At 43.0% G+C, this 25723-nt stretch overlaps 1 protein-coding gene across 1 annotated transcript in view; it reads left to right on the forward strand.

The window, feature by feature from the left end:
* The first annotated feature begins 2296 nt into the window (after positions 1 to 2296).
* Positions 2297 to 25723, forward strand: part of ATP6AP2 (ATPase H+ transporting accessory protein 2) — an 83412-nt gene continuing 59985 nt past the window's right edge. The window contains exons 1-2 of the mRNA XM_085622930.1: positions 2297 to 2469; positions 24543 to 24673. Coding sequence (XP_085479056.1) covers positions 2421 to 2469; positions 24543 to 24673 — 180 coding nt within the window. The 5' untranslated portion in view covers positions 2297 to 2420. The remainder of the gene's footprint in view (positions 2470 to 24542; positions 24674 to 25723) is intronic.

Below are 25723 nucleotides of genomic sequence, written 5' to 3' on the forward strand. Positions count from 1 at the left end.
CCTACCAAAGAGCGAGGAAGTACTGGCTTCTACCCATTCTTAAAAATATGGGATTTAGGAAATATCTGCCTGCGTTCAGAATCCTAAAAACTGATCTGTCACCTAATGGCCATGTGGTATGTTCGATCTCGTCTTTTAAAAGAGGGGGGGGTTGTATAATGTCATAAGATTTTGGATTATCTTCTTTCATGTTTTTTAACGTTTGTATTATGAAATTTTCGAAAGTCATTGTTTATATGTAATTGTTTAAAATATCGAAAACTTCAAAATTTTAAAAAATTGCTATGTATTTATATCTTTGATGATCTAAATGATCGAAAATAAAGATTATTTGATTGATTGATTGAATTTATTGCAGACTGTGATCGGACGGCAAAAGCAGGAAAACTAAAATGGTTCCTCTATTTTGCACCACAAGGTGGTCATTGGTACAGTTTATTTTAGTACAAGCACAGCAAATATATTTTATTTGCAATGAGTCACATCTCCTGACTGCGACTTCATGTCAGTTGCCATATTTCAATTCAGACAGACCCTCTTGTCATCTGTAACGAGATGTGAATGTCTGTTGCTTTTTAAAAATATATTTATTTCATTGACATTTAAAAATGCAAGAATACATTTGACATTTACTGTAGTAAGTATATGAGGCAGATAATATGTTATTATCTAAATTAACATACATAGGATTGCAATAAATACTGCAAAATAATGTCAACAAAAGATTTTAAAGCAATTCAAATTATCCAACAGAGATGTTTTTTCAACATGTGTGCTGTTACATATATGAGTGTATATTTTAATTACAGAGAGTATGTTCAGAGAACCCAGTTAGATACCTTTATTTATCTAAAATCACATGTGCAACCTGTTTATTCTGTCTACCACTCCTTCTCAATCACATAATGGAATGTTGAAAGGTTGAGCCACCAGCAGCAACTTCACCAGTGTCTCTGTGTCAACATTTCTTATCCAGTGGCAGCTAGAGAGAGAATATGCTGCTTACTGAAATTACACAAAGTATGTCCCTTGGAAAGCAACTCTGGTTTCCATTTTAGACAGAATCACCCACTAGTGCCGAGAATGAAGAGTGTCTGATGAATTACTTGCTTTTTTGCAGCTAAGCATTTACTAATCTTATGAAATAGGAAGCCGGTGCCTTTCTCTTAAGTAAGTAAGATTGGAGCACCATAAGTACCAATAAAGTGGATAACTCTGGTGGGTAATGCACTTTTTAGAAAGATCTGTGTGCATTCTAATGCCTAGAGGGTCATTGTGCCTGCTGGAAAGCACAGCATGCAACATGTAGATCAGAGATTTGTTTTTGTTTTTATGTAGATAGCTCAGTTGGATGCTGTTTTTGTTGCATAGATCCTTGTCTTCCCTGTGGGTCACAAGTTAACATCCTTGGCATATATCTTAGAGAATGATACCCCTGCAGCAAGGACCTGCATGCAACAACGAGGCATATATATAGAACCATACTGTTTTTTCTCAATCTTTTAAGTTTTTAAGGTTGCTAAAAAGAGTTACTTTGGGTAGTAATAAACACTTATTAGTAAGTGATATATAAATGGTTGTTAGTGTGAAACACTACTGGACAGATACATCCGATATTCTAGCAATGCATGCATAAATCTTGCATAAAAACCTTTGAAAGGTCAAAAACATAGCCCCGCCCCTTGTTCCGCCTTTGGCACCGCCCTTATGCCCGCCCCAAGCTCCACCACCAGTCTATACCTCCTTTTGATGAGTACCTGCACTTATTGTTGTCCATTTAAAGCACTGACAACAAAATACATATTTTTTACAAGGATTCCTGCTACTCTGTCATCTTGGTAATCTTGGCGTCCGTTTTGAAATTGGAATAATTGTTTTGCATAGAAAGACCTTTACCTACGGAGAGGTATCAACACCACTACTATTAAAGACAAAACGTAGATCGTTTCCGTGGTAATGTTATTAAAAGACAAACGTGAGAGCTTCCGAGTGCTATTAAAATCACATTTTCAAATCTTAGGTAACTGTATTGTTTTACGTACGCGCCTTAATTTAAGTAAAAGGATTGAATTCTTACATAAAATGCGCCACTGCCCATGTTTTTTTTCTGTAATTATTAATTTATGGAATAGATGTCATGATTTCTGACTCTTTCAAAATGGCCACTGCATTTATTTAGAAACCGTGGCTAGTGATATTTCCTTCCTCCATTTCAATAGTGAGGTTAGGAATGGAAACCTTTACTTTTGTATTGGTTGTTTCATCTTCCGGGACTTGGTTGCGTGGACGGTGATTGGCTGCGGTGGCATGGGAGGAGGGGGGGTCACTCTGGCTAGTGCTTTGCTGAATGCAGTCGTTTCTGTTTCTTGAAGGAAGAGCAGTGGTGGATTAGGAAGGCGAAACCGAATATCGCTGCGGCAATGGAGAGGCTCGTTCACTGTTTAATAGTGGTGGCTGCGTTTGTGGCTGGTAAGTGAAAGAAGCCTGTGAGCATGTAGGTCATTTAGGGGCCACCTCCGTCTTGCACGGGTTGTGCCCTGGTCGTGGATGGAAGATGAGTATTTTCATTCAGTTACCCCACACGCGAAATGATGGGGTAGAATGAGTTTCCACTATATCTACACTCCTAGATCATTGTCTTGCGACAGACGGTCCGAGTCGGGTTTGTTCTGGTCAATGATGCGTTCGAGGGGTTGACTGTAAAAATGTAATTTAAAGCACAGCCTTCCGAAGCATAAATATTCAATAGGTTTAAAGTGGAGATTGTGACACCTACATCGGGATGTGCGATGTGTTTTACCAGTGTAAAACTGAGAAACGGCTAAAGTGTGGGGTGTCCTTCGTTTGGAAACGACCATGGGCTGTCGTGCGCTTGACGCATCAGCTGATCTCTCAGCGTGATCAGAGAGGAGGGAGCGGAACATCTCCCTACTCCACCTTTCAGCACACATCCTCTTTTTATACTCATTGTTTCTACTAAAGCTTCCCCTTTCCAACATTACGCTGCATTTACTCACAGCTTTAGTCGTATTGGGTTTTCTTTAACCACATCTTCCCCCATCGAACACATGACATAGCGGAAGAATGCACACGCTTGCCAGATATGTCCTGTCTTGTGTATTTAGACCAGAGCACCACGTACAGCAACGAATTTACAGGCCGATAGAGATGATACTTCTGCCTCCTTACTACTGTTCAGCGAAACATCAAACATTCAGCTGATGTAATGAACGTGTAAATCCTAAACGAGACAAAACGCTGTAAATAAACTAAGAAACGATGGGTAAATTCCAGAGTTCAACCATGGACGTTTTTTACGAATTCTGTTTATATTGTGGTAATAAGTTGTTATTGGTTAACAGGTACAGACAGGTTAATGCACTTGGCGTTGAGTGTCTCGTATTTCTAAGTCCTAAACGTGTTGATGTATTTTCAGATTACTTGTTTTCTTGAAGCTTTTTTACATACAACAACTCTGCTAGTCTCATGAACGGTAAGGCAGTCTCAGAATGGTGTAATTATAGCCTTGTTCTTTTATTCGTCAGGGCTAGGAAATTATGCCTTATTCTGAAATACAAATATACTGATCTGGAACTTTTGATATGTTGTTCTCTGATCTGACTTTGCGATTCCTTGCATTAATGTGTAATTGTAGTTGATTTTAAATTCATATCCTGCAGGGGGAAAAGCACTCGTAAGCGATCTCATTTTATGCTTGCATTCTGTAAAATATAAGAGTCCAAACTGTGCCTAACCCGGATTTTGCATTTTTCGAGGATTCTCTATGATCCTACGAAAGAGGGCCATATCCTGTTCATCCCCAAGGTTGTCGCTTTTGGTTATGGTTATAATATCTGGGGTTTGACATGAACTACTCCCCTTCTTAAGAATTAGATCTAGGAAGACCGTGGTGCGGAACCAGATCTAGGCAGATCACTGGGTAAAGGAGAAGGGGACACCCACATCCTCGGCTGTGCGGAGGTTAGATTATCTCTTAATCCCGGGTTGTGGAATTTAATAAACTATCTACTTGTCCAAGGGGCAGGTTGCTTCATAGTCTACTAAAATCCAAGCGTCAAATTATTGCAGCAATCTCATTGTATAAGAGGTCTGATATAGCCTCTCTGATTATGCCAGGGCTCATACCATAGTAGTGTTTGAAAACTTCAATCCCCTTATGTTGCCACGTTTCTGCAGATCTACATAATGGGGCTGAGGGGTAAGAAATACTTCCAGCGTTAGAATACTCTTCTCTAATCTTTTCCCATACTGAGAAATGTTGGAAATTTACTCCTGACAACAGCAGATGTAAACCTTCTGCTAGAATTGGGGGGGAAAAGTGGTTGAACGGAAAGTGACCTTGCAAACACTCAGATTTTCACATGGGCAAATGTACACCTGCTTATTTGCTCATACTAAAATCCAGTTAACAAATATTTTATAGGAGAGCTATTTCTTGTCCTACTTCTGGGAATTCACGAAAGCCATATAGCTGCACTTAATGCAATCTGTGCACTTGGATACTATCTAATAATTGGGCCCCTAATTTGGTCTGGCGTTTAACATGACCTTTTGTGTTTATTAAAATTCTGTCTCTTTCTCTGTATCGACTGGCTTCTCTGTGAGTGACAACATTCTGCTCTTTCGTAAGTAGCATATTTGCACACAAAGGAGTTTTGTTCAGTGCCAGTAACTACTGTGGCAGTGTGTGCTTTTTGAGACCAAAAACAATTTTTGCTTTTACCAATGTTTGTTATAATGGTGAAGGCCGGCAGCTCCCACAACAATAAGGTTTTACAAAAACCATGCCAAAGCAAGTCACTCATTGACATAACTAAAAATCTGACCACCAATTTCAGACCTACTGGCTTTGCCAATGCTTATTTTATCAACACATGTTACTAAATGATGCTGCAAAGAAATCGTACCTGAAAATTGTACAGTAGTTTATTTAGCAAAATGTTTTTTCCCTGCCTTCTTTTTTTATGAACATTTTATTTTGAAAGCAAAAAATCAGCAATCTTGCTTTCAAGCATCTGCAAATATTTGCATCAAATCAGAGAGCATTCTAGGAGCATTATACATAGCCTCATATTGCTAAACTTTGAAAACGTGTGTGTGCCTTTTTATACTCGAACCACTGTTAGTAGTGCAGTCAGAGCTTACAACATTTACTTAGAGCGCTCACCCTAATAATAAAAGACACATAATTGATGGACGGAATGCAGAACAAATCAAAACATTCATCCCCTGTCAAGAGATCTGGGTTAAATCCATCATTCTTTTGCTCACCATGCCACCCCAGTTCAGACCTGGCCATATGCAAATCAGTCCTGACCCTGTGCCTCATGGGAACAGTCCAGCCTGAACTGCCAAGCCAGGTCCTCCCTGGACTGGAAAAAAGCATCCTAGGACTGGTTTCGGGGATTCACCCTCTTCAGCCAGGATAGCTTGATTCCAGTGGCACAGTGAGCCCAGGACCCACGTCTGTCATACCCGGCGCACTTGGGGCGAGAAAGCAAAAGACACACAATTGATGGACGGAATGCAGAACAAATCAAAACATTCACCCCCAGTCAATAGATCTGGGTTAAATCCATCATTCTTTTGCTCACCATGCCACCCCAGTTTAGACCCGGCCATATGAAAATCAGTCTTGACCCTGTGCCTCATGTCCTCCCTGGACTGGAAACAAGCATCCTAGACTGATTTGCATATGGCTGGGTCCAAACTGGAATGGCATGGTGAGCAAAAAAACGATGGATTTAGGCCCAGATCTCTGTTCTGGGGTGAATGTATGACATTGTTCTGCATTCTGTCCAATTGTTTTTTTTGCATTTTACACCCTAATAATAAAGGCTTTTAATTAATGAACCATAAATATAAGTTTGAACAGCATTAACTTAAGGATGAAAATATTACCTTAACTGCAGACACAGTGCCCTTCCCTGATCCATAATGTTGTACTGCAAAGTGGCAGCCAAAGGGTTTGTGCTGCAAGGGGTTGGGCCTACTTGTCCCAGGGACAAAATACACATGAAAACTTGTTGCCCTTGATCCCAAATAATAAGTCCTGGGCGTCGGGCTATAGGAATTACACATCCTTACTCAACTATCCTAAAAAAAAGTGATGCCAGAAACGTTTCTGATTGGTTGTCCTATTTCAAGAGTTCTCCTGCAGTAACAACATATAGTAGAGCAGGTTATGACTATATTTTAATGAACATGTATTGAATTTGTATGTAGCCTTTTGCATAGATTAATCTTTCTTGCTGGTAAATGTCTTCTAAAGTTTCTGACCTAGAAAATGATTTGAAATATTATTTTTAAGTGATCTATAATATTAACATGAATAAGAGAAGCTGATATTTTGCATGTTTTGTGATTTACTGTTGAGTATTGTGATTCATATTTGTGCAGTAGAGTCTACAATGTGGATATCTGAAGTAGGATTAGATGGTCTGTATTATTGCCAAATTCACAGGATGTACACAGAAGAAACATTTACATACAGGGGTTTCCAGTAGAACTACTTTTCATAGTCAGTGGTGGTACTGAAAATGTATCCTGGATCTGGCCATTCCGGATCTTTATTTTGATTCTTAGTGTATACGATTTGTGTAATCATAAGGTATATGCATTATGCACACTTTTAATTTATTCTAGAAGATTTGTTGCGGATTTGTTTTGGACAGGGAGTTTGTTGACATTGGAGCTGGCATTCCAAAACAGGGACAGGACACCAAAAATAGACACTTCTGTCAAATGTAAAGATCCCTTTGGACTCTTTTTAAAGCATACAGCGATATCTTACTCTCATCCACTCACCAGCACCAAATGGAAATCAAAAACATAATATAAAACTGTCATATATTTTTTATTTGTTCGGCTCCTTATGGATTCAACAGATATCAAAAATGTAAAAAAAGAGTATCTCATCAATACACATGTTAAAAATATTTCATTCACAAAACAAAGGGAGAATCTTATCATACTCTAAAAACAACAACAACCCGATGAATTACAAAGGGCACTCCAAGTACATAAGATTTGATGATAATGTCCCTGGTTCAATGTTAAATAGCGTTCCTTTTCTCCTATTAATGCCAGGTGTTGTTTAGGTGCTTTCTTAACCAAAGCTGCGACGTGTTCCTGTGGTATCGTTTGGTTCACCACCACCTTCAGGCTAACAAATGCTATTCAATATCTCCCAAAATATTCATCCGATAATTAGATGTGTCTATCCTTCTCTGGTAAACCGCAATAATGACGCTCAATATAGGGGCACACAACGTTTTTCCTTAGTAGCTTCTTTCTCTCGATTGTTTTATTATAAGACAGGCACGAGAAAAGCGACAACCATGAACCACAACCTCACTGATTGAGCTGTTGTATAAGTCCATATTTTCTTGACCACCGGAGCTATGGCCCTCAAAACTGTTGATTATTCCAAAATGGATATGGACTTTATATATGGGATAGCACCTCGTCAATTGGTGCTTTTGAGGTATCCAATAGCCTGCCGGGACTAAACAGTCTCCTCGCATGCTCCGCTCTCCTACTCGTCCTTACCTTCTGGTAGAATTAACGACTAATGGTTTGTATCAAATGATTTCTTCTTAGTTGCCTGAAATGGCAACTTTAAATGGGTTTTGTGGAAGAGTGAGATGCAAGTGTTCTTTAGGTCCCTAAACATCATAAGGCATCCAATTACTTGTTGCTCAGTTGTTAATTTGGATGACCAAATCCATACCCATGGGCTCCTAGTTGAGACTTACATTTATGTAAAGTCTGAAACTTTGGTGCAACCCTCTCCACCGATCTACAGAGTAATGCCCTGATTACTTAACGGTAATTCTCATGACTCTTAGTCCTACTCATCCTCAACCCAGTCACAACCAATTGGGTAGTATCCAATCACAGACCGGAAACAGAACAGGAAACACTTGCTAACCCCACCCTCCTGCTGACGGTTATAGTACAGAAAACATACTGTAGCACTTCCTAAAATACCAAGCGACACGAAGGCCTGATACCAGGAGGGTGGGTGGAATGAATGACTGGGTCGAGAATGAGTAGGACTAAGAGTAATGAGGATTACCACTTAGTAATAAGGGCATTACCTCTGAGTCCCTCGTCCTTGACCCAGTCATAACCAATGAGGTATACCAAAGCGGATATAGAAATAGAAGGCATTTGAACTACTGTCTGAAACAAAGAACCACAACGGATATAAGGACACCACAGTGACATTTAATGCCATATCCAAAGAACAACTCAAACAGGAGCAGGAGGCCCCACAGCCAGCAAAACACCACTCCCAAAATTCAAACGGTCAGATTGGCTCAATTCAAATGGTAATGCCTGATAAAGGTTTGTTCAGACGCCCAAGTCCCAACCTGACATATCTCCTTCAAGGGCACTCCCTTAAAAGGGGTCCATGAGGCCGATACTCCTCTAGTAGACCTGGCTTGAACATTTGAAGGACACATGGCAGCTCCCTGATATGCCAAAGAGATGGTGTGTCCTTAATCCAACGCCCCAGGGTCATCTTAGATGCAGCCTTCCCTTGCCCTGCAAGACCAAAAGTCACAAACAACCTGCAAAAGAACAGAATGCAGCAGACCTGTCCACATAAACCGATATTTCACACTTTACAGCCAGGGTGTGTATCCTGGTCTTGAAGTCTGACAATAGTGACTGTGCAGCATACGCTGCATACATACCAGAACGAATGGCAAGGTGTGACCCAGCATAGGACTTCTTCGAAGAGGGGTCTATTTTTTTTGTCAGCCCCCTCCTTAAGAACATTATCCTCCGCCACTGATGGGCGCCCTACCAGACTGGTCACAATACAGTCCACTTTGACTGATTCAGGATTCTAATCCTCCATATCCCTCAAAGGATAAAGCTTAGACATGAAGCAAGGCATCCGAATACGCTCCGGATCCTTTTACTCACTCAGTAGAACATCCATCAAAAATGGATGAATGGACAGCCTAGGGCTCTAGTAGAATTCTTCAGAAATTGCGGCAACACCTCCTCATCAGACAATCCCATGTACTCACTCACATAAGAAAGAATGTCCGGCAACATGTCCTTAGAGATGTACTTCCCCTTATGTTCCAGGGAACTCACAGAGGATTCCTCAGACAAATCCGAGCTGAAAATGTCAAAATACAGCTCCTGCCCACCACCAGAATGTGAACCAGGCTGCTTTTTCTTGACAGAAGGAAAGGTCTCCAAAATGTTCTGATTAAGTCTCTCCTCTCGTGTGTGTGAACAATGCCTCCTCTTCCCAGCATGCTTCGCTATTGTGCAGCCAGCAGAGAGAGACCAACACCACACTAAGAGCAGTGCAATGCAAGCCCACAACTCGGCTCACCAATAAGTAGCCGAAAAATACAGTTGAAACCGCATCCAACACGAGCAACGTGTGATTGACGGGACATCCTTACAAGAATGCTGTCAAATGCCGCCCTGCGCGAGGCAGTAATCTCAGATGGCGCCGTCGGCACGCACCGTCACGGACAGCAGTGGTCAGCTGTGCAGATCTCAGCCTTCCCTCCATCGCCGCTCAGCTGCAGACAGACTGGAAGTTAGCTCCTTTTGGCACACAAATCGAGAGCCAAGCTCCTCCATTTCCCCACCCCTCCCCAGCTAGCACGCCACGTACAGAGCCGGCGACATAAGACGTCAGTGGAGAGCCTGTGTTGACAAGGAGAACGAAGCGGTTTGCACCACCTCTCCCTCCCCCCAAATGTACGGAAACCACGTGGGCAGCAACATGCGGTGACTGCTGTAGTTATTAACACGCCGATCGTGCGGGAGTGCCAATCGGCCTAAGCCAACCAGCATGAGGGCACACCGGGAGAACACGCTAGCCCAGCAGGCAGTTGTACCAGCGGAAATAGGAAGAAGCACAAACCTGAAGTGTCAGGAGACCATAACTGCTTCCCGACTCGTGACGCTCCCACGCTGGTCACGGCCCCTCCCCAAAGACCATCAGAGAGAGAAAAGCCAGCAACTTTGTTGAACGTAAAAGTCCAGCAGTTACCTCTGTGTCCCCCGTATCCCATCAGAGACAGTAAACACGAAGTGCTAAGGTATAATTATATTATAGCCCTTAGCAGGAGGGTGGGTGGGTTTAGCAAGCGTTTCCTGCTATCTTTCCTGTCTGTGATTAGATTCTAGCTCATTGGTTATGACTGGGTGGAGGACGAGAGACATAGAGGTAAATTTGTATTACCTTGTATTGTGGAAAAGGTGGGGTGGCCTTTAAGTAGTTGATTTGACAAGAACTGCTAGTGTATGAGGAAACTGCATATCTGCATGCATGCATCCTTTTATCAGACATGATGTTACAAGTACTTTTGTGTCTGCATACAGGTTATTTGCCAGGTCACTCTGGAGTTCCATGTACATCAAAATGTAATATTCCAATCTGGACCTCAGACCTGAATTTATTACAAGATGAATGTTTTTTTTTTTGATAAACACATTTTTATTGGTTTACAGAAAGAATACACCAGCCATTCAGCACCACATCTTGGCAGTCCAGAATTACATAATAGAATTTGCGCAACCCAGTTTACAGACACCATTAAAAACACAATGACAAGATGAATGGTTTTTATCATACCACATTTTCAAGTAGTAGGTTCGCTAACCTTTTCTTCATCTTTGAAAAAAAAATACATAAAGACCCAGAAAATTAAATTTGTAGGGTATGATTTAAGCTTCAGCAGAATCTCTCTTGGTGGTAAAAATAGTTTTATGTAGCTTCAGTCTTGACTGACAATAACGAAAAGGTCATCTTGAACATTTAGGTCTCCTTTACCCCAGTCCTTTTTATATGCAAGTCTCACTAGGAACCTGTAAAGGAGCCATCAAGTGAATGAGGTCACAATAGATCCTAAAACCCTAGCCGATATAATCCAAGAAAAGATCGCTCTGGAATGCCTATTGTTGATTGTTAGTGATGGAGGACTGAATAAAGGGGTCCATTCTTTTTTCTCTACACTGGATGGCACTTTTAAACACCTTGTTTGAATGACCATTAGAGCTGAGGGAGGAGTACATCCTATTGTCAATGTTAGAAGGGGGAAACCTGAATCGTACAAAATGTTGCAGTCCTTCAGACGCCTATAATGTAATGAATTCTGCACAGAGTTTTATAGGTGCCGGTAAGTGACATTAGGGCAGCTTATCACTGCTGGCTGTGTGAAGGGACCTTTTATGGAATCCATGCATCCCCATTCAAGCTAGATTTCCAGCTTTATTCATAGGTAGTTGTAGGAAAGTAGGATCTGCATTCATGGTCACCCCCACTTTTTGCTGGTGTCATTGTTTTACTGACTAGTCTGACTGGGATCCTGCTAAACAGGGTGCCAGTCTCTGCTTCATCCCTAAATTGGACATTGTGAGTACTTAGGTACACTCCAGATTGGCTACTTGCGTACCCTTTTAAGTCCCTAGTGTATGGTACTAAGGTACCCAGGGCATAGGTACACCAGGGGTCTCCCATGGGCTGAGGCATGTATTATGCCACCCATGAGAGACCACTCAACTTGTGACTACAGGCCTGCCATTGCAGCCTATGTAAGCTGGTGCTAGCACAACTTGCAACAGATAGAAGTTTTCTTATATCTGAGTTCACTGCATTTAAAACCTATAAGTCACCCCTAAGGCAGGCCGTTTAATCCTGAAGGCAGGGTTCCCGGTTCTAAGTGTGAGAAAGCCCCTGCATGAGCAGGACACCCCTACAACCTTCTCCCGGGTTGTATGTGCATCAGCCATTAAGATACATAGAGTGGCCATGCGTCATTACGCGATGACCATCTCTAAACTGGCTGTAACGAACCCTCTCGTGTTAGGTATCAAGCATGTTGGAATCATACCACCCGAGGTATGATTCCATGCACTGTAAAGCTCCTCCGGGAGGCCGTCAGTGCTTCCGGTACCAGTCTTCTAGACCCAGACAGCAAACGATGGCTGTTGCTGACCAGAGACACAATTCTGCCCTCCTGCTACTGAGCCAAGCTCGAGCAGGGGAAGGCAGGACAATAGTTTCCTGTCAAAGGGAGGTGTGTTCACCTCCCAGACAGGACTTAGTGTATTGGGCCAGGGTGGGGGTGCTTGCCAGCGCCACTAGACTGCTTTGAAGGGCACTTTTGGTGCCCTCCTTGCATATTCCAGTTGGAACCAGTTCAGAGAGCAGTTGGCTCCCGCTCTGGCACGAAACTGGACAAAGGACATGGGGGTATCCTCCCCACTGTCCAGCCCTTCCTTTGGGAGGGACCCTGAATCGTCCCAACCCTTTCAATAGGTGAATTAAGGGCTTACCTGTGGGTGGTTCCTTAGATTCGTCGTGGGACAAAATTCAGATCTAAAAACCACTTCTACTTCAACCATCTGGGCACGCTGGACTTAGTTTTGGGACCCAAGATTGCAACTGGGAAGACTCCTGTTGCTCCTGGTCTCGTCGTCCTGCACGTCTGCTGCAACATCTGCCTGTTCTCCATACAGGTTTTTCCAAGACCTGTCGACATCCAAGACACCCGAAGGAATCTCACTTGGAGTGAAGGAGTCACTCCCCTGCATCTGCAGGCACCGCAGCACAGCTGACCGGTCTGCTGATCCTAAACTCCCACGGACTCTGAAAGGCTCAGCAACACAGGTGATGGTTCTGCAACTCCCTCGAGGCCTGCACTGTCTTTTCACAGAGTTTTAGGCCAGTATCACTCGTCTGAGCTGCAGGAACTGAACCCCTGTGCACCGTGCCAAGTTGCCGTTGCCAAGGCCCGTTGACTCTCTCCTCCAGAGATCTTCGGGTTCCAAGAAGCTCCAGCCTAAAGCATCTCCTACAGTCAAGATCTTCGCCTGCATCGCATCCTTTCCACCATGGGCCTTCGTCCTTTGGGCTGCTCGAGGTCCTCTTGCGACTACTATGCCTCCGGCCAGGGGGTCCTCTCGAGGGTCTTCTTTGGATCCAGTGGGCTCCCCTGCTTGCTCTGGCCTACTCTGACTTACCTACTCGCGGTGAGTCACTTTAACCTTGCTGGTCCCGACACTGCGCCTTTATCTTCAACTACGTTGTTTGTCGCTGCCATGGCTTGTTGGTGCCCATGCCGGACACTGACCCCTTGGCTCTTGATATCTGATGTGGGAGAGCTTGTGAATGGCTCCTGGTCTTCATCAGCGTTGTTGGGTCCCTACAGCTCAACTATTGGGCACCACCGACTCTCCTCCATCTCAGACATCGGGGGCATTAGTCTTCCGTGACTCCTCGTCACTCCTGAGTGGCATAGACTCTGTCCTCTCTGCTTGCAGGTATCTCTCAATTTGAATCCACCTTTGGGTTCCACCGGACTCTTCTCACCTTCTTCATCAGCTGCATCTTCCTGAAGTCCTCCACAGTTTCCGACACCACTTTGCATCTATGCACACGACTTCCCTGGTGTAGGTATCCTGGTTTCTGGTATATCCATGGGTGAGGTGGCTCTCCAACCTTCCGTCCTCCACTGGATTTCTTCAGGGCCCTCTGGTAAGGGTCATTTTTTCCTTAAAATTGCAACCGCGACTTGCCTATTGACTTGAGTAAACGGTTGTGCTCCCACACTGTACACGACCTCTGTGGGGTTCCTAGATACTCACCTTGGGTGGTTCCTTGGGTGTCCGATTCTTCTACGTCTCCTGGGTCCACTCTTGACTTGAGTTGTGGTCAGGATTCCACTATTTTAGTATATGGTTTGGTCTCCCCTGGGGACCACTGTGTATTTGTGCTTCTCGCTTATTCTATTGACAATTATTGAGTGTATTGTGCATATATCTCCGGGTGGGTAGGAGATACTGTATCGTGTTAGTGAGTGTTAATAATAAATACATATTTTTATACCTACCCTGTATGTGGTTCTTTTTCACTTAACCCATACTATAATATTAAGTGTTGGTAAAACAAGCTGCTTTACATTCCTAAGGTCGTCAAAGACCACTAAAATCACCATACAGGTTGTCTGGATTAATGCAGGTTGCTACACTTAACAAGTGAGCACCGTGTTCTAAGCCAGCCTCCTACAGTAGTCAACTGTACAAGTGGTAGAAGACTCCCTATGATTTGTGATACTGCATTCAGTAGTCCGTGTTTTTTAGGCCTGGCATTAGCCAAGACCTTTTTTGATTTTACTAAAATGACATGTTTATTATACTTTCTTACAGGGGTTTCAGTCAGACCTTCTGAGTCATTGCTCTCTTGTGTCGTTAACGTTTTTCTTCAATCCACTAGAGAGCGACATGTTTCTGATTCACGCTCGCTAAGCCAACCCAGTGGCAGCCTTCTGGCTTTGTCTGTTTGTTTTGAATTTTTTTCTGTAAAACTTTGTTGGGGAAGCTGCTGGGCGCTCACCTATATTAAAATAAATAAATTATAATTAAAAATATTTTTTTTAACTACAAAAAAAAGCACACATTAATAGTAGTCCATTGCACTGAAGGGAACTACTTTGCATGTGCTCTCTGTGAAAGTGAAGAATGCCGCCACTCACATTGTAGTTAGCCAATGGCAGAATTGGGCCGACCCTCTGCCCCATGTTGTATCACATTAATATATATTTGTTACTCTGTCATGCCACACCATCGGCTGTGCTCCAACTGCAACTAAGGACGTCTGTGTGCGTGAACAAGACTGGCCACGCTATTCTTTAGAATGCAGAAATCCTCTGAGCTTTTTCCTTCCGTGATTGTGTTTATTATTCGGTCCAGATTCATCTAGTTGGTGCAGGGAAGAGGTCTGACTCGGTCGACTTCTCTGCTGTTTACTCCAGTAAGAGTCATTGCAAAAGTCACATTGGGCTCACTTCCGGGCTGAAGCTGGTTTGAACACACCATCCTGTGGTGAAAATAACAGACTTTTGTTTGGGAACACTGGCAGATTTCTTTGTGATTTTTCATTTTGCATTTACATTTGTAAATTAGACCCGGAGGGTTGGAGATGGTAGCTGCGTACTTACTGTAAGAAAGATGTAGCTCTTCCTTTTTAGTTTCTTAGTGGTGAAAACTTGGGGAATCCTTTAGGAGATGATTTCGTGTCGCAGGGGAGGCGCTGCTTTTAAAAGAGGCTAGCTGCAAAGTGTAAGTTCCAGTTTCACTCTTGCCAGAATTCTCTGATTAAGGTTAAGCAACTAACTACTGAAAAAATAGTGCTTCGATAAAGCTTTAAATAATACATTCCTTGTTCATGCTTGGCTTTAAACTTTACTTTTGGCTCTAATGTGGATTATCTTTGTTAATACCCGCTTTTATAGTCTAATTTCGGTACTTTGAATTAGGAAAAGTGCTTTGGCATTTTACCAGAAATGGTAAGTGAAGGCTGCACAGGTTTACTGAGCTTGAGTCTCCCTAACCTAGAGAGCAAAAGGCAAATTGCTACTAAGTCATTGTCCGGTGGAGTGGAAGAGTACTTCTTGTTTTAGAAGTTTTTAAAGGTCCGCCTTTGTTATAGAGAGTAGTGCTATGCTTTATAGAGAGAATGGTGCACGATTCAATAGTACAACAGATCGGGGGCTGAGATGGCTTAGAAGTTGTAGGCAAGAGCAGTGGCATGGTGGAAGATTCAAAGTGGTGTGTCCGAATGGTAGAGTCAAATTATCAAAGACCAGTTCCAAACTTTAAGATCACTGTTACATCCACACGGAGGCCACTTAGTCATACTTCACTTGAGTATTGTTAGCCAAAGGCTGGAGGCAGACAGCCTCAGATGGCTAGTAGTTCAGCGATAAGGTGGCATAACTGGACTATTGGGTAGCTGTACAGACTGCATAGGTTGTCGGAAGTTGGTGCTGGGGAAGAAATATTTTCAATTCCTTTCTAGTTATAGAAGAGGGGGGCATGTCTAACAAACTGTAGAAGCATGTTTTATACTTGAGGCGAGGGGGGCATAGAAGAAAATGCTTATCTGCACGTTGGGTAATATTTGGCTTGTGACATGCCCACATTACCACAAGCCAAAGGTTAGTCATTGCCCCTTTCTCGGTGAGCTAATTTATTTTGGTAGCATTTTAAAGGGTTGCATAGTGTTTTCAAAAGTATGCTACTTGGGTGGCAGGAACTAGCTCCCTCTCTGCGGGCAGCGTATGTCAAACTTTGTTTCCTAGTCTTGCTTAACCTCACTTGTGCATTCAGTATTATTAACCATCGATCCCTCCTCAAAACCCGTTAATTGAAAATGGGCTCCAGCTAAACTGGCCTGAAATTGTTTTCATGCTGAACAACAGATTCCAGTTTGCACAGATGAGCTTTTCAAGGTCTGAATAAATCTCCGGATCCAGCAGTGTGCCCAGAGGCTTAGTTCTTTCTCAAGTAATCCTGAATTTCTTCATGGAACTCACACTCTGCTGCCTTAAAAACTGCTTCTCTGACAAACCGGCGTACTTGTCAATAGGCTTATTTTAAATTTGGCTGTCTAAAGATGGCATTTGTGCTCACTACCAGTTACTGCAAACTAGAGCAAGGATGTCTGTCTGCAATGATGTCCATTTCTTAGTTTCCCAACTCATCCATCAATTTCTATCTCCAGCGGAATGCCGGGAGGACAGAGGTCTTGCTCTTCGGAGACGCCCCACTCCTGTGGACACCCCACTGGTGGCCCCCGGAACTAGGAAATGCACCAACCCCTGCGACGACAGTTAAGAACCTAAGAGTGTACCTTGAACAGACCCTCGCTATGAAGAAGCACGTAACACACACTGTGGGCTCATGCTTTCACATACTAGGCCTATTAAGGAGAGCTTTTCCCTAACTCCCCGACTCCATCAGAAAGACCTTGACTCAGACCTTAGTACGGAGTAAGCTAGACTATTGCAATGCCCTTCTGATCGCAGCCAACAAGTCCTCATTAAACCGCCTTTAGATGTTACAAAACACTGCCGCCCGCCTGGTCTTACATGCCCCCCACAGATCAGCCTCTCTCCCTCACCAACTACATTGGCTGCCCATACGAAAACGTGTGAAATTTAAGATGTTGTCTTACCCACAAAGCAATATGGGGAAATGGACCCTCCTACCTGGCGGAGAGGCTCCACCACTACACCCCACATCGGGCTCTGCGCTCAAGCTCTCAATCTCTTCTCAAAATCCCCGGAATAAAAAAGGCAAGAACTGGAGGCAAGTCTTTCTCTTACCAAGCCCCACTCATATGGAATCAATTCCCTCATGCTTTAAGGCAATGTCCGGACCTTTGGAAATTCAGGAAAACTCTGAAAACTGCTCTGTTCTCAGTCTAGCCCACTGCCGCTGCTCCTGCTGCATATCCCGGGAGCTGAGATACCCTCCAAAGGGTGATTCAAGCACTATATAAGACAATAAAGAAAAAAGAATTTACTCGGACATGGAGATGCACTGCCTGGGCCTGGGAGGCTGGAAACACTTACTTACTTGCTGCTTTTGTTACTTGGGGCCGATATTGCCGCACCGCAGCAAAACCTGACCCAGTGACAAAACCGGCCCCCAGGGGAAACGCCTGATGCCCTTTATGATCTACAGTACTACATCCAAAGTCATGATGGCCTTGGAGGAGACCCCTCACGGCCTCCGCTTCTATTTGATATTCTTGTGCAGTGTCCTGTGCTTCATGTCTGGTTTGTGCTTTAGCAGGACTAGAAGTTGCGTTCTGTAGATACATACATTGAGATCCAATAGCTTTTCTGGAATGAACTGGGGATTTGGCCTTGCACGTGTGTTCCTTTCAGTTTGACTAGGGGCACAATGATACAATTCAACACAGATTTGCATTATAAAATAATCCCATCCATTAATCAATGCAACATCTTACCTCCCTCTTACTGTGTGATTAATGCAACAGGGCAACTTAAATTGTGTCACTTTCTCCTAGAGGAAAAGCAGATTTATACGTGTTTTTCACCCAAGGTGTATTTAAAGAAATAGGCTGAAGATTTTTGCTTTCCTTGGAGTGTGCGTTCTTTTGGTTTTGGAAGGCTAAGTAGAGGTAGCTTAGAATTCGGTGCTGGTGCAGCGGCATGGGAAAAAGGTATTGTAGCATTTAAATGGCACTTAATAGCCCTGAAAAGGCCACAAAGATGCGTGTTTTGCATTGTGCTCCTAGCACCCTTTCCGAATGCATGTTGGATGTATTTTAGCCTTTGTTGGAGGGGTTTGTTGAAGGTGGGTGACCTGTGTTCAATTTGCAGTATTAAAAGACCTGTCAAACTACATGGTGGCCAATGCAAGTGGTCCAAATATTGAACGGTATCCTACAAACTCTCCCTCCAGAAAGGCCAGAATGGTGGTAGGCTGTCTCTGTAACAGGACATGATTGATAGGCAAAACATAGCTTTAATGTTGTGCAGTTTGCAGTAGCTGAATGACGGTGACCTAAGCTATTTTTTGTTGTTGTTTGTTGTGATTTTAAATGTGCATTTTTATTTTTTTTTATTTTGGGGATTTTTAGGTCTAACCTCTGGCTTATGGCTCTCTGTTCGGTCTTTGAAAAATAAATCTCTAAAAAGAGGCTTTTAGCCTGCCCGTCACTTATCATATATTGGCTTCATTTTCAGTCTTATTTTCTTCCTTTTCATTGGTGAGTGCATGTTGTCTTCATGTCACCGTGTTTTTCTTTTGTTTCCTGGAGCATGGACCAAGTACAGATTGATTGATAATTGTTTTGCCGTGCTGCTTTCGCTTGGATTGTTCTACACTTTTTTTTTTTTTCTGCGAGTGTATATTGTTTGTATGTTCTTTTTACATATTCTTATTCTGTTCTGTCTTGTTTTTAGCTGCTTCTCTGCCTCATGTTTGCTTTTTCGCCTTTGGCCCATCACTCCGCGTTTGCTTTCCAGATTTTTCAAAACCACATATGAAACAATGTATTGTATTTTAATAAAGTTAAATGTTGAAGCATTCACTAAGGGTGTGTTTATGACCATACTCATTTTGATCGTATTCTGTGTAATTCCGCCTTTCTACCCAATTTGGGAAAGCCAGCATAAGTTACATGTTTTAAATTGTACCAACTGTTAATATTGGCGCTTGCCTAAATGCATGTGTATGTGTTCTGTTAGCAGATGATACATTGTACGCCTCAATAACATGCCATACCATACTCTTAGCATAATATACTATACAATAACCGGCCATGACCTATCGCACTGTACCAGACTTTAAAATAACAGGCCTAACATGCTATAATATACAATAACAAACCATACCACTCCATACTATACAATAACAGGCCATACTGAACAATACAATGGCAGTCCATAACATATTATACCATAGTATACAATAAGAGGCCATAGCATATCACCCCATACAATAACAGGACATACCATACAATGACTACCCATACCATTCATTTCTATAGTGAACAATGAAAGGCTGTATCATATCATACTATCCAATCAAGTCATCCTCACCTCCTTTTACCCCATAACCCTTAAGTCATCCTTTCCTCCCTTCACCTCTACCCAACCCACAATGTACCCTCACCTCTCTTTACTGCTATTCACCTCTTAACCCCCAAGTCACCCTTACCTCCCAACCCCCAAGTCACCCTCACCTCCCTTTACTTCTACCAACTCCGGAACTCAAGTTATCCTCCCCTCCCTTTCACACTACCCACCCTGAGCCCACACGTCCTCCTTACCTCGCCTTTACCTATAGCCATCCCAAGACCTCAAGACTCCATCACCTCCCTTTACATCTATTCATCCCTGAACCCTCAATTCATCCTCACCTCCCTTTACCTCTACATAACTTTGAGCCCTCAAGTCATTTACCTCCTTTTACCACTACCCACTCCGGAGACCTGGTCAACCCTCACCTCCCTTTACCTTTATTCACCCGAGCCTTCAATTCATCCTCCCCTCCATTTACCTCTACATAACTTTGAGCCCTCAAGTCAGCCTCACCTCCCTTAACCTCTACATATCCCTAACCCTTGCCTCCCTTTACCTCTGCATACCCCAAGCTCCGAGGTCACCCTCACCTCCCTTTACCTCTGCATACCCCAAGCTCTTAAGTCTCCCTCACCTCCTTTTACCTCAGCCCTGAACCCTCAATTTATCCTCAGCTCCCTATACATCTAGCTAACCTTGAGCCCTCAAGTAACTAACCTCATTTTACCACTACTCACCCCAGAGTCCTCAAGTCACTCTCACCTCCCTTTACTTCTATCCACCCCTGAGCTCTCATGTCACCCTCACCCCCCCCTTTACCTCTATCCACCCCTGAGCCCCAATTCATCCTCACTTCCATTTACCTTTACATAACTTTGAGCCCTCAAGTCACTCACTTCCTTTTAACACTACCCACCATTGAGTCCTCAAGTCCCTCTCACCTCCCTTTACCTCTTTCCACCCCTGAGCCCTTAAGTCAGCCTCACCTCTCTTTAACCACCCAAGCCCACAAGGCACTCTCCCCTCCCTTAACCTCTACATACCCCTAACCCTCAAGTCACCCTCGCCTCCCTTTACCTCTACATACCCCAAGCTCTCAAGTGTCCCTCACCTCCTTTTACATCTATTCAGCCCTGAACCCTCAATTTATCATCACCTCCCTTTACGTCTAGCTAACCTTGAGCCCTCAAGTCACTCACATCCCTTTACCACTACCCACCCCTGAGCCCTCAAGCCACCCTCACCTCCCTTTACTTCTTTCCACCCCTGAGCTCTCATGTCACCCCCACCTCCCCTTTACTACTACCCACCCCTGAACTCTCCAGTCAACCTCTCCTCCAGTTACCTTAACCTACCCTCAACCCACCGTTACCCCTCTTTATCTCTACCCATTCCTAAACCCTAAAATACGTTTTTTAAAGCATAACATTCAAGTCTGTAATTTAAAAAAATACATAACCTGCATGGTAATGTACTGTGTGGTCAAAGGAACCAATACTTACCTGCGTGGTAAAGACTGCAGGGGAAGGTCGTACGTGGTAAAGGCTGTTTCTTCAGGCGTAACAGAGGTTGTGGGGGCACAGTCAATTTTATGCAGTTCAGTATGTTTGGCGGGCGCCTTCTTCTCTTTGCCCCCTCCCTCCAAACCTCACCCCTTACTTAAGGTCTTGATGGAAACAGCGTATGTGCTGTAGCTTTTAAGACATTTTGTTTACTTAGTGGGCTTAGAACCCGCTCATTGCTTAACATAGGTTGGCTTAATCGTCACTCTCATTTCCTAGCTTCTCATTGGTCACCAAGTGCCAGGTTACCTTCTTCTTTGCGCGTTTGTTCCTACACTGAAGCATGGCCCATATACTGCTTCCCATACCCAGGGTCCTTTCACTGCTCGCTGCCTTCATGGGTACGTTTTATCCTTTCACTTTCATCCCCTTCCTCCCTCTCCCTAAATTGTTTGCTCTGCCCCCCTGCCCCCCTCCTCCTGCATTTTTGCTTTTCTGGTCTGCCTCTCCCACGTGTTTACTTGCCCATCCACCCTCACCCCCTTTGTCTTTGTTGCTTGCCTCCTCCTGTCCTGTCAGGAAAACAAATGTCGCAAAGTCATGCCAAGGGGGATTTCAAATGCTACAAAGATGCAAATGGCACTGCACTCCTTTCTCAACATGATCTTTTTGGCGCTATCTTCATGTGGAGCCAAAATGACAAACTTTACAGTGGATGTAAGATAATTAACAACATGTTTTTTTGTGAAAGCTGAGAATAATCCCATGTTAAGAAAACAAATCCCTGCCCCTTCACGGTCAGCGCTGGCTGCACCATAGCACTACTATTTTCTGTCTATCAGCCATGCTGAACAGTAGCCACAGTGCTGTACAACATAGCTAAAAGAAATTGACAAAGCCTATAGCTCTCCTATAGACCTATTGGCTTTACCAGCGATTGTTTAGGTTTGTAATAGCGATGGCTTTTGCTGTCTCCGCAGCCTCAACTAAACAAAAGCATTCACAATTTAATTTAAAAAACATACCTAGAGGCACTTTGGGTTAGCGCTTTTCATCGACTGATATGTTATACTGTCATTCACATTTTGATTTTGCCTTCCATCACATACTGCATGTCGAGTGGGTTAGCCCATTTCAGTCATTCTCTCTTGCACTGTAAGTGGCGCATTTTCCCTGATCACACAAGCGCAGACTAAAATAGAAATACTATTCTTTGCCATGGCTGGTATATTGCTATTGCCTATTTTTTTTTTCCTTTCCATTCTTAGTTTTTGTCATGCCTATATTTGTAAACTAAGTAGGACCTTTTTCTTTACACCCACAAGAATCCTGTTTTCCTGTGATGTTAATTTAAAATAAACTGTGTTTATGTGCATGTGTTCTATATAAGAATCCATAATATTTTATTAAAATTCTGTGATTATTTTTATTTTTTATTTTTATTTTTTTATTGAAAGCATATGGCTGCCACGCTAAGATGGGTTGTTTTCTATTTATTTTTGTGGTATATGCTTGCAGTGATTAATAATAATTTGTACCAGCTCGGCAAGGCCTGACCTTCTATTGGTCTTTTCCAACGCTTCTGTGAATTCAAGTCGTGCGCCTACTGCCAGCATCTCTATCTAGAAATGTATGGAGGACAGGTATTGGAATCGTTGCGCTTTATCATTTGTAAAGAGGTGGTTTCTAAAATGTGACTACATTTTAGTAAAGACCATCCTAACAAACAGGTCAAACTCAGACTCTGCTAATGTTTTACTGATGCTGAGGCAGCTGTTTACTGTCAACAGGCCTGGTTGTTTTCTAACTACATGACACTGTCCGCATTTCAAGGTCATGTGACCTGACTACAGCCGTTGGGCTGGTGATGCAGTGTTTACACAATTACAGTGGTATTACACAGAGTCCATCCCCGTTACAGTTTTAGTAATAATCATTTTTTTCTAGGCAGTTTTGCCATAAAAGAGCAGCACATTTCGTCGTTGTCGCTAGCACACCTGGTGTGTGGCCAACTCTTTTAACGTGTAGCTGCTTCAGCTCAGTTCGATTTAGGTTATGTAGTCATTAACCTGTTTTTGAACAAGAAGGGTTGTACTTTTACGGTCTCTTGTGTTAACTGTATTAACAAACAAAATGGCGCTCTAGCATTATCACACTGCAGCTCTCACGTTGTGGACTTTTATGACAAAATCTTTTCTGAAGTGACAGACCTCGAAGCGGCAAGAGTGAGTGTTTATAAGTAGGGCTCCCGGTTTTATGGTATTTATTTTTTTGCCATTTCTGTCTGTATTCATATTTATTTTGTTGCAAATTTTATCTGTATTTATCCATATTTATTTTGGGTTCTGTGGAAAAATTTAGCTGAAATTGGGATACTTCCACATTTATTTAACCTATAAATATGCACTCCTTCTTAAATGCCTGCAGGTTTCAGTGCTGTGAACAACTGCAGAAAGATAAATCAGTGCACTTGTATGACAATATTCACATTTCAGTATCAACCATGTGCATATCTACTGCTGTTAAAACACCTTTACTAAAATTCCTTTCTTTTTTAACCCCCTTTTCTCTCAATCCACACATCCATTGACCTGGCAGACAGTATTTAGAATCACTCAAAAAGCAACTCCATTTCTGTTTTTATCCACGTTTAAAAATAAATAGACAAGAAAATGAGTTTTTTTTCTCTGTATTTATCTGTAAAAACGGTAAACAGGGAGCCTTATTTATAAGTGAACATATTTGTAAAGCAGGCGTGGAAGAAAGCGCGCGATGAATGAACCCCCCCCCCCCTCCTCCTTCACCTCCACCGCACCTGTTAAGACGAAATAATAAATTGCAGGGCACGTGCTTTGAAAAGCAGAGGCAGAACATAAAAACCTACATAAAGAGCTGCATGAAAATAAACCGAATTAAAAATACATGGTGATAAATGCTTACAGGGTGTTTCACGTAAGGGGCAAAACTCCAAGCTCTATACAGAAACTACCTGTTTATTTAATTTCGGAACTTGGGTGTCTTCGTTTACATTTGATGGCATACTTTGCAGCCGTACACTTTATAGGGTGTAGCACCCTGCCAATGTAGGCAAGGGCTTCCACTCCTGCCATAGGGGTAGTAAGCACCATATAAATGTTCCAATGGAATACAAGTAATGGATTGTGGAGCATATCTGCTCTGTTGAATACAGTAGTAATGTTTCTCCCCTTCATGCCCCTTAGAGTACGGAAGTAATAAATCCACCTGCCCTCGACCCGAGGGATGAAAGCAAATTATTTCATGGCAGCGGAGTGGTGGGTTTTGAGCTTTTTGTATACTAGATTCATCTTCCAGACAAGGGGATATCTTGCGAGCTAGTTGGCTAATTTATGCTGCTTGGGAGTTGTTTTGAAATTCCTCCAGACTGTGTGTATCTAAACCTTTGAATATTGCTTGTATGTATTTTCACTTTATACTCGCCTTGGTGCTGGACAGGGAAACGTGTGAAGTCCCTCTGTAGCCCCACATGTTTTTTTTTGCTATTTGGCACCTGTTTTAGCTTTGTAGGAGTTTTTTTTTATAAGACACACAAACTGTGCTTGGTTGGTAATATTTCATGCACATTTAAAACAATAACATCTTTTTATTTAAGGCACCTTTTCTGATGAGCTGAACATCCTGAAATCTCCCCCGTCTGTCACATTCAGAGATGGCAGTTGGCCAGTTCCTGGTGAGCGGATCCCAGATCTGGTTAGCTTGACTATGGGCTTTTCCGTTGAAGAAGTAAGTGTCAACCAAAAATACTTGTGAGCAAGGATGTAAAGTGTTTCTTTACTATGTCCCTATCTAAACAACCTACAAAGTGTTCTATGTGTAGTGCATGACGTACGCGTACTTGAACTCGCTTCATAAATCCCAATGTAGGCTGTGATGGGTCCTCCGAGAACCATCACAGCCTACACTGGGATTTATGAAGCCAGTCCGAGTACTGGGACCTTTCAAACATTACCTAAACAGTCATTTCTTGAGTATGCAAATAGTTAAATTCAGTATGCCACTGTTAATCAGCTTTGCAAATGTTGGCATCAAATATCCTACTGAAGCACACTTGTTTTTCTTTTCTTTGTACATGTTAAACAAAAATATCAAGAAGTCACTGAAAATTAATCCTTTCATTGAAACCCTCCTGATGTGAAGTGGCAAACGTTTGCACTCCATCATGCGTTAGAAAAGATTTCCAATTAAATAATTGCCAGCTCAACCCACAGTAAGCATTTATCATGGTATTTCACCCTGTCATCAGTACACAAACTGAACATGGCGATGTTCACGTTAACATTTCATTTAATTTCATTTCTATGGTTCAACTTTCAGTAACATGTCACTTGATGTGGCTTCAGCAGCCAAGATGACCTGGGGGATCCGTGGGCCGGGGCCGAGCTGTTTGGGAGCTGCAGGGCTGCATTCTGGGCCAGGGTTGAAGTGACTGCCGTGATGCATGAGCAAAACTGGGTGAGGGGGAGCGTGACTGTGCCGCGGGCCTGGAGGGGGTCGACTGGACCTGTGGAGCTCAACGGGCTCAACGGGCCAATGGCAACTTCGTGGGTTGCTCTGCTGCGGGGCAGACAGGAGCCGGTTCTGGCACAACCCCTCACTGCTGTGTTTCGTTGGGCTGAGAGGATCCCTTTAGGTCGTGTTTGCCGTCCAGCTGCAGTGCTTTTCTCTGGCAGGGCAGACTCACTTCTCAGCGATAGAGGACCGACCCTTGTGTCGGTCTTGGGGTTCTTTTGCAGTTGTGAGTTGCGTCGGTCTTCAACTGCTGCTGTTCTTGTA

The sequence above is a fragment of the Triturus cristatus genome, chromosome 8 (assembly GCF_964204655.1).
Source record: "Triturus cristatus chromosome 8, aTriCri1.1, whole genome shotgun sequence".
Classification (NCBI taxonomy): Eukaryota; Metazoa; Chordata; class Amphibia; order Caudata; family Salamandridae; genus Triturus; species Triturus cristatus.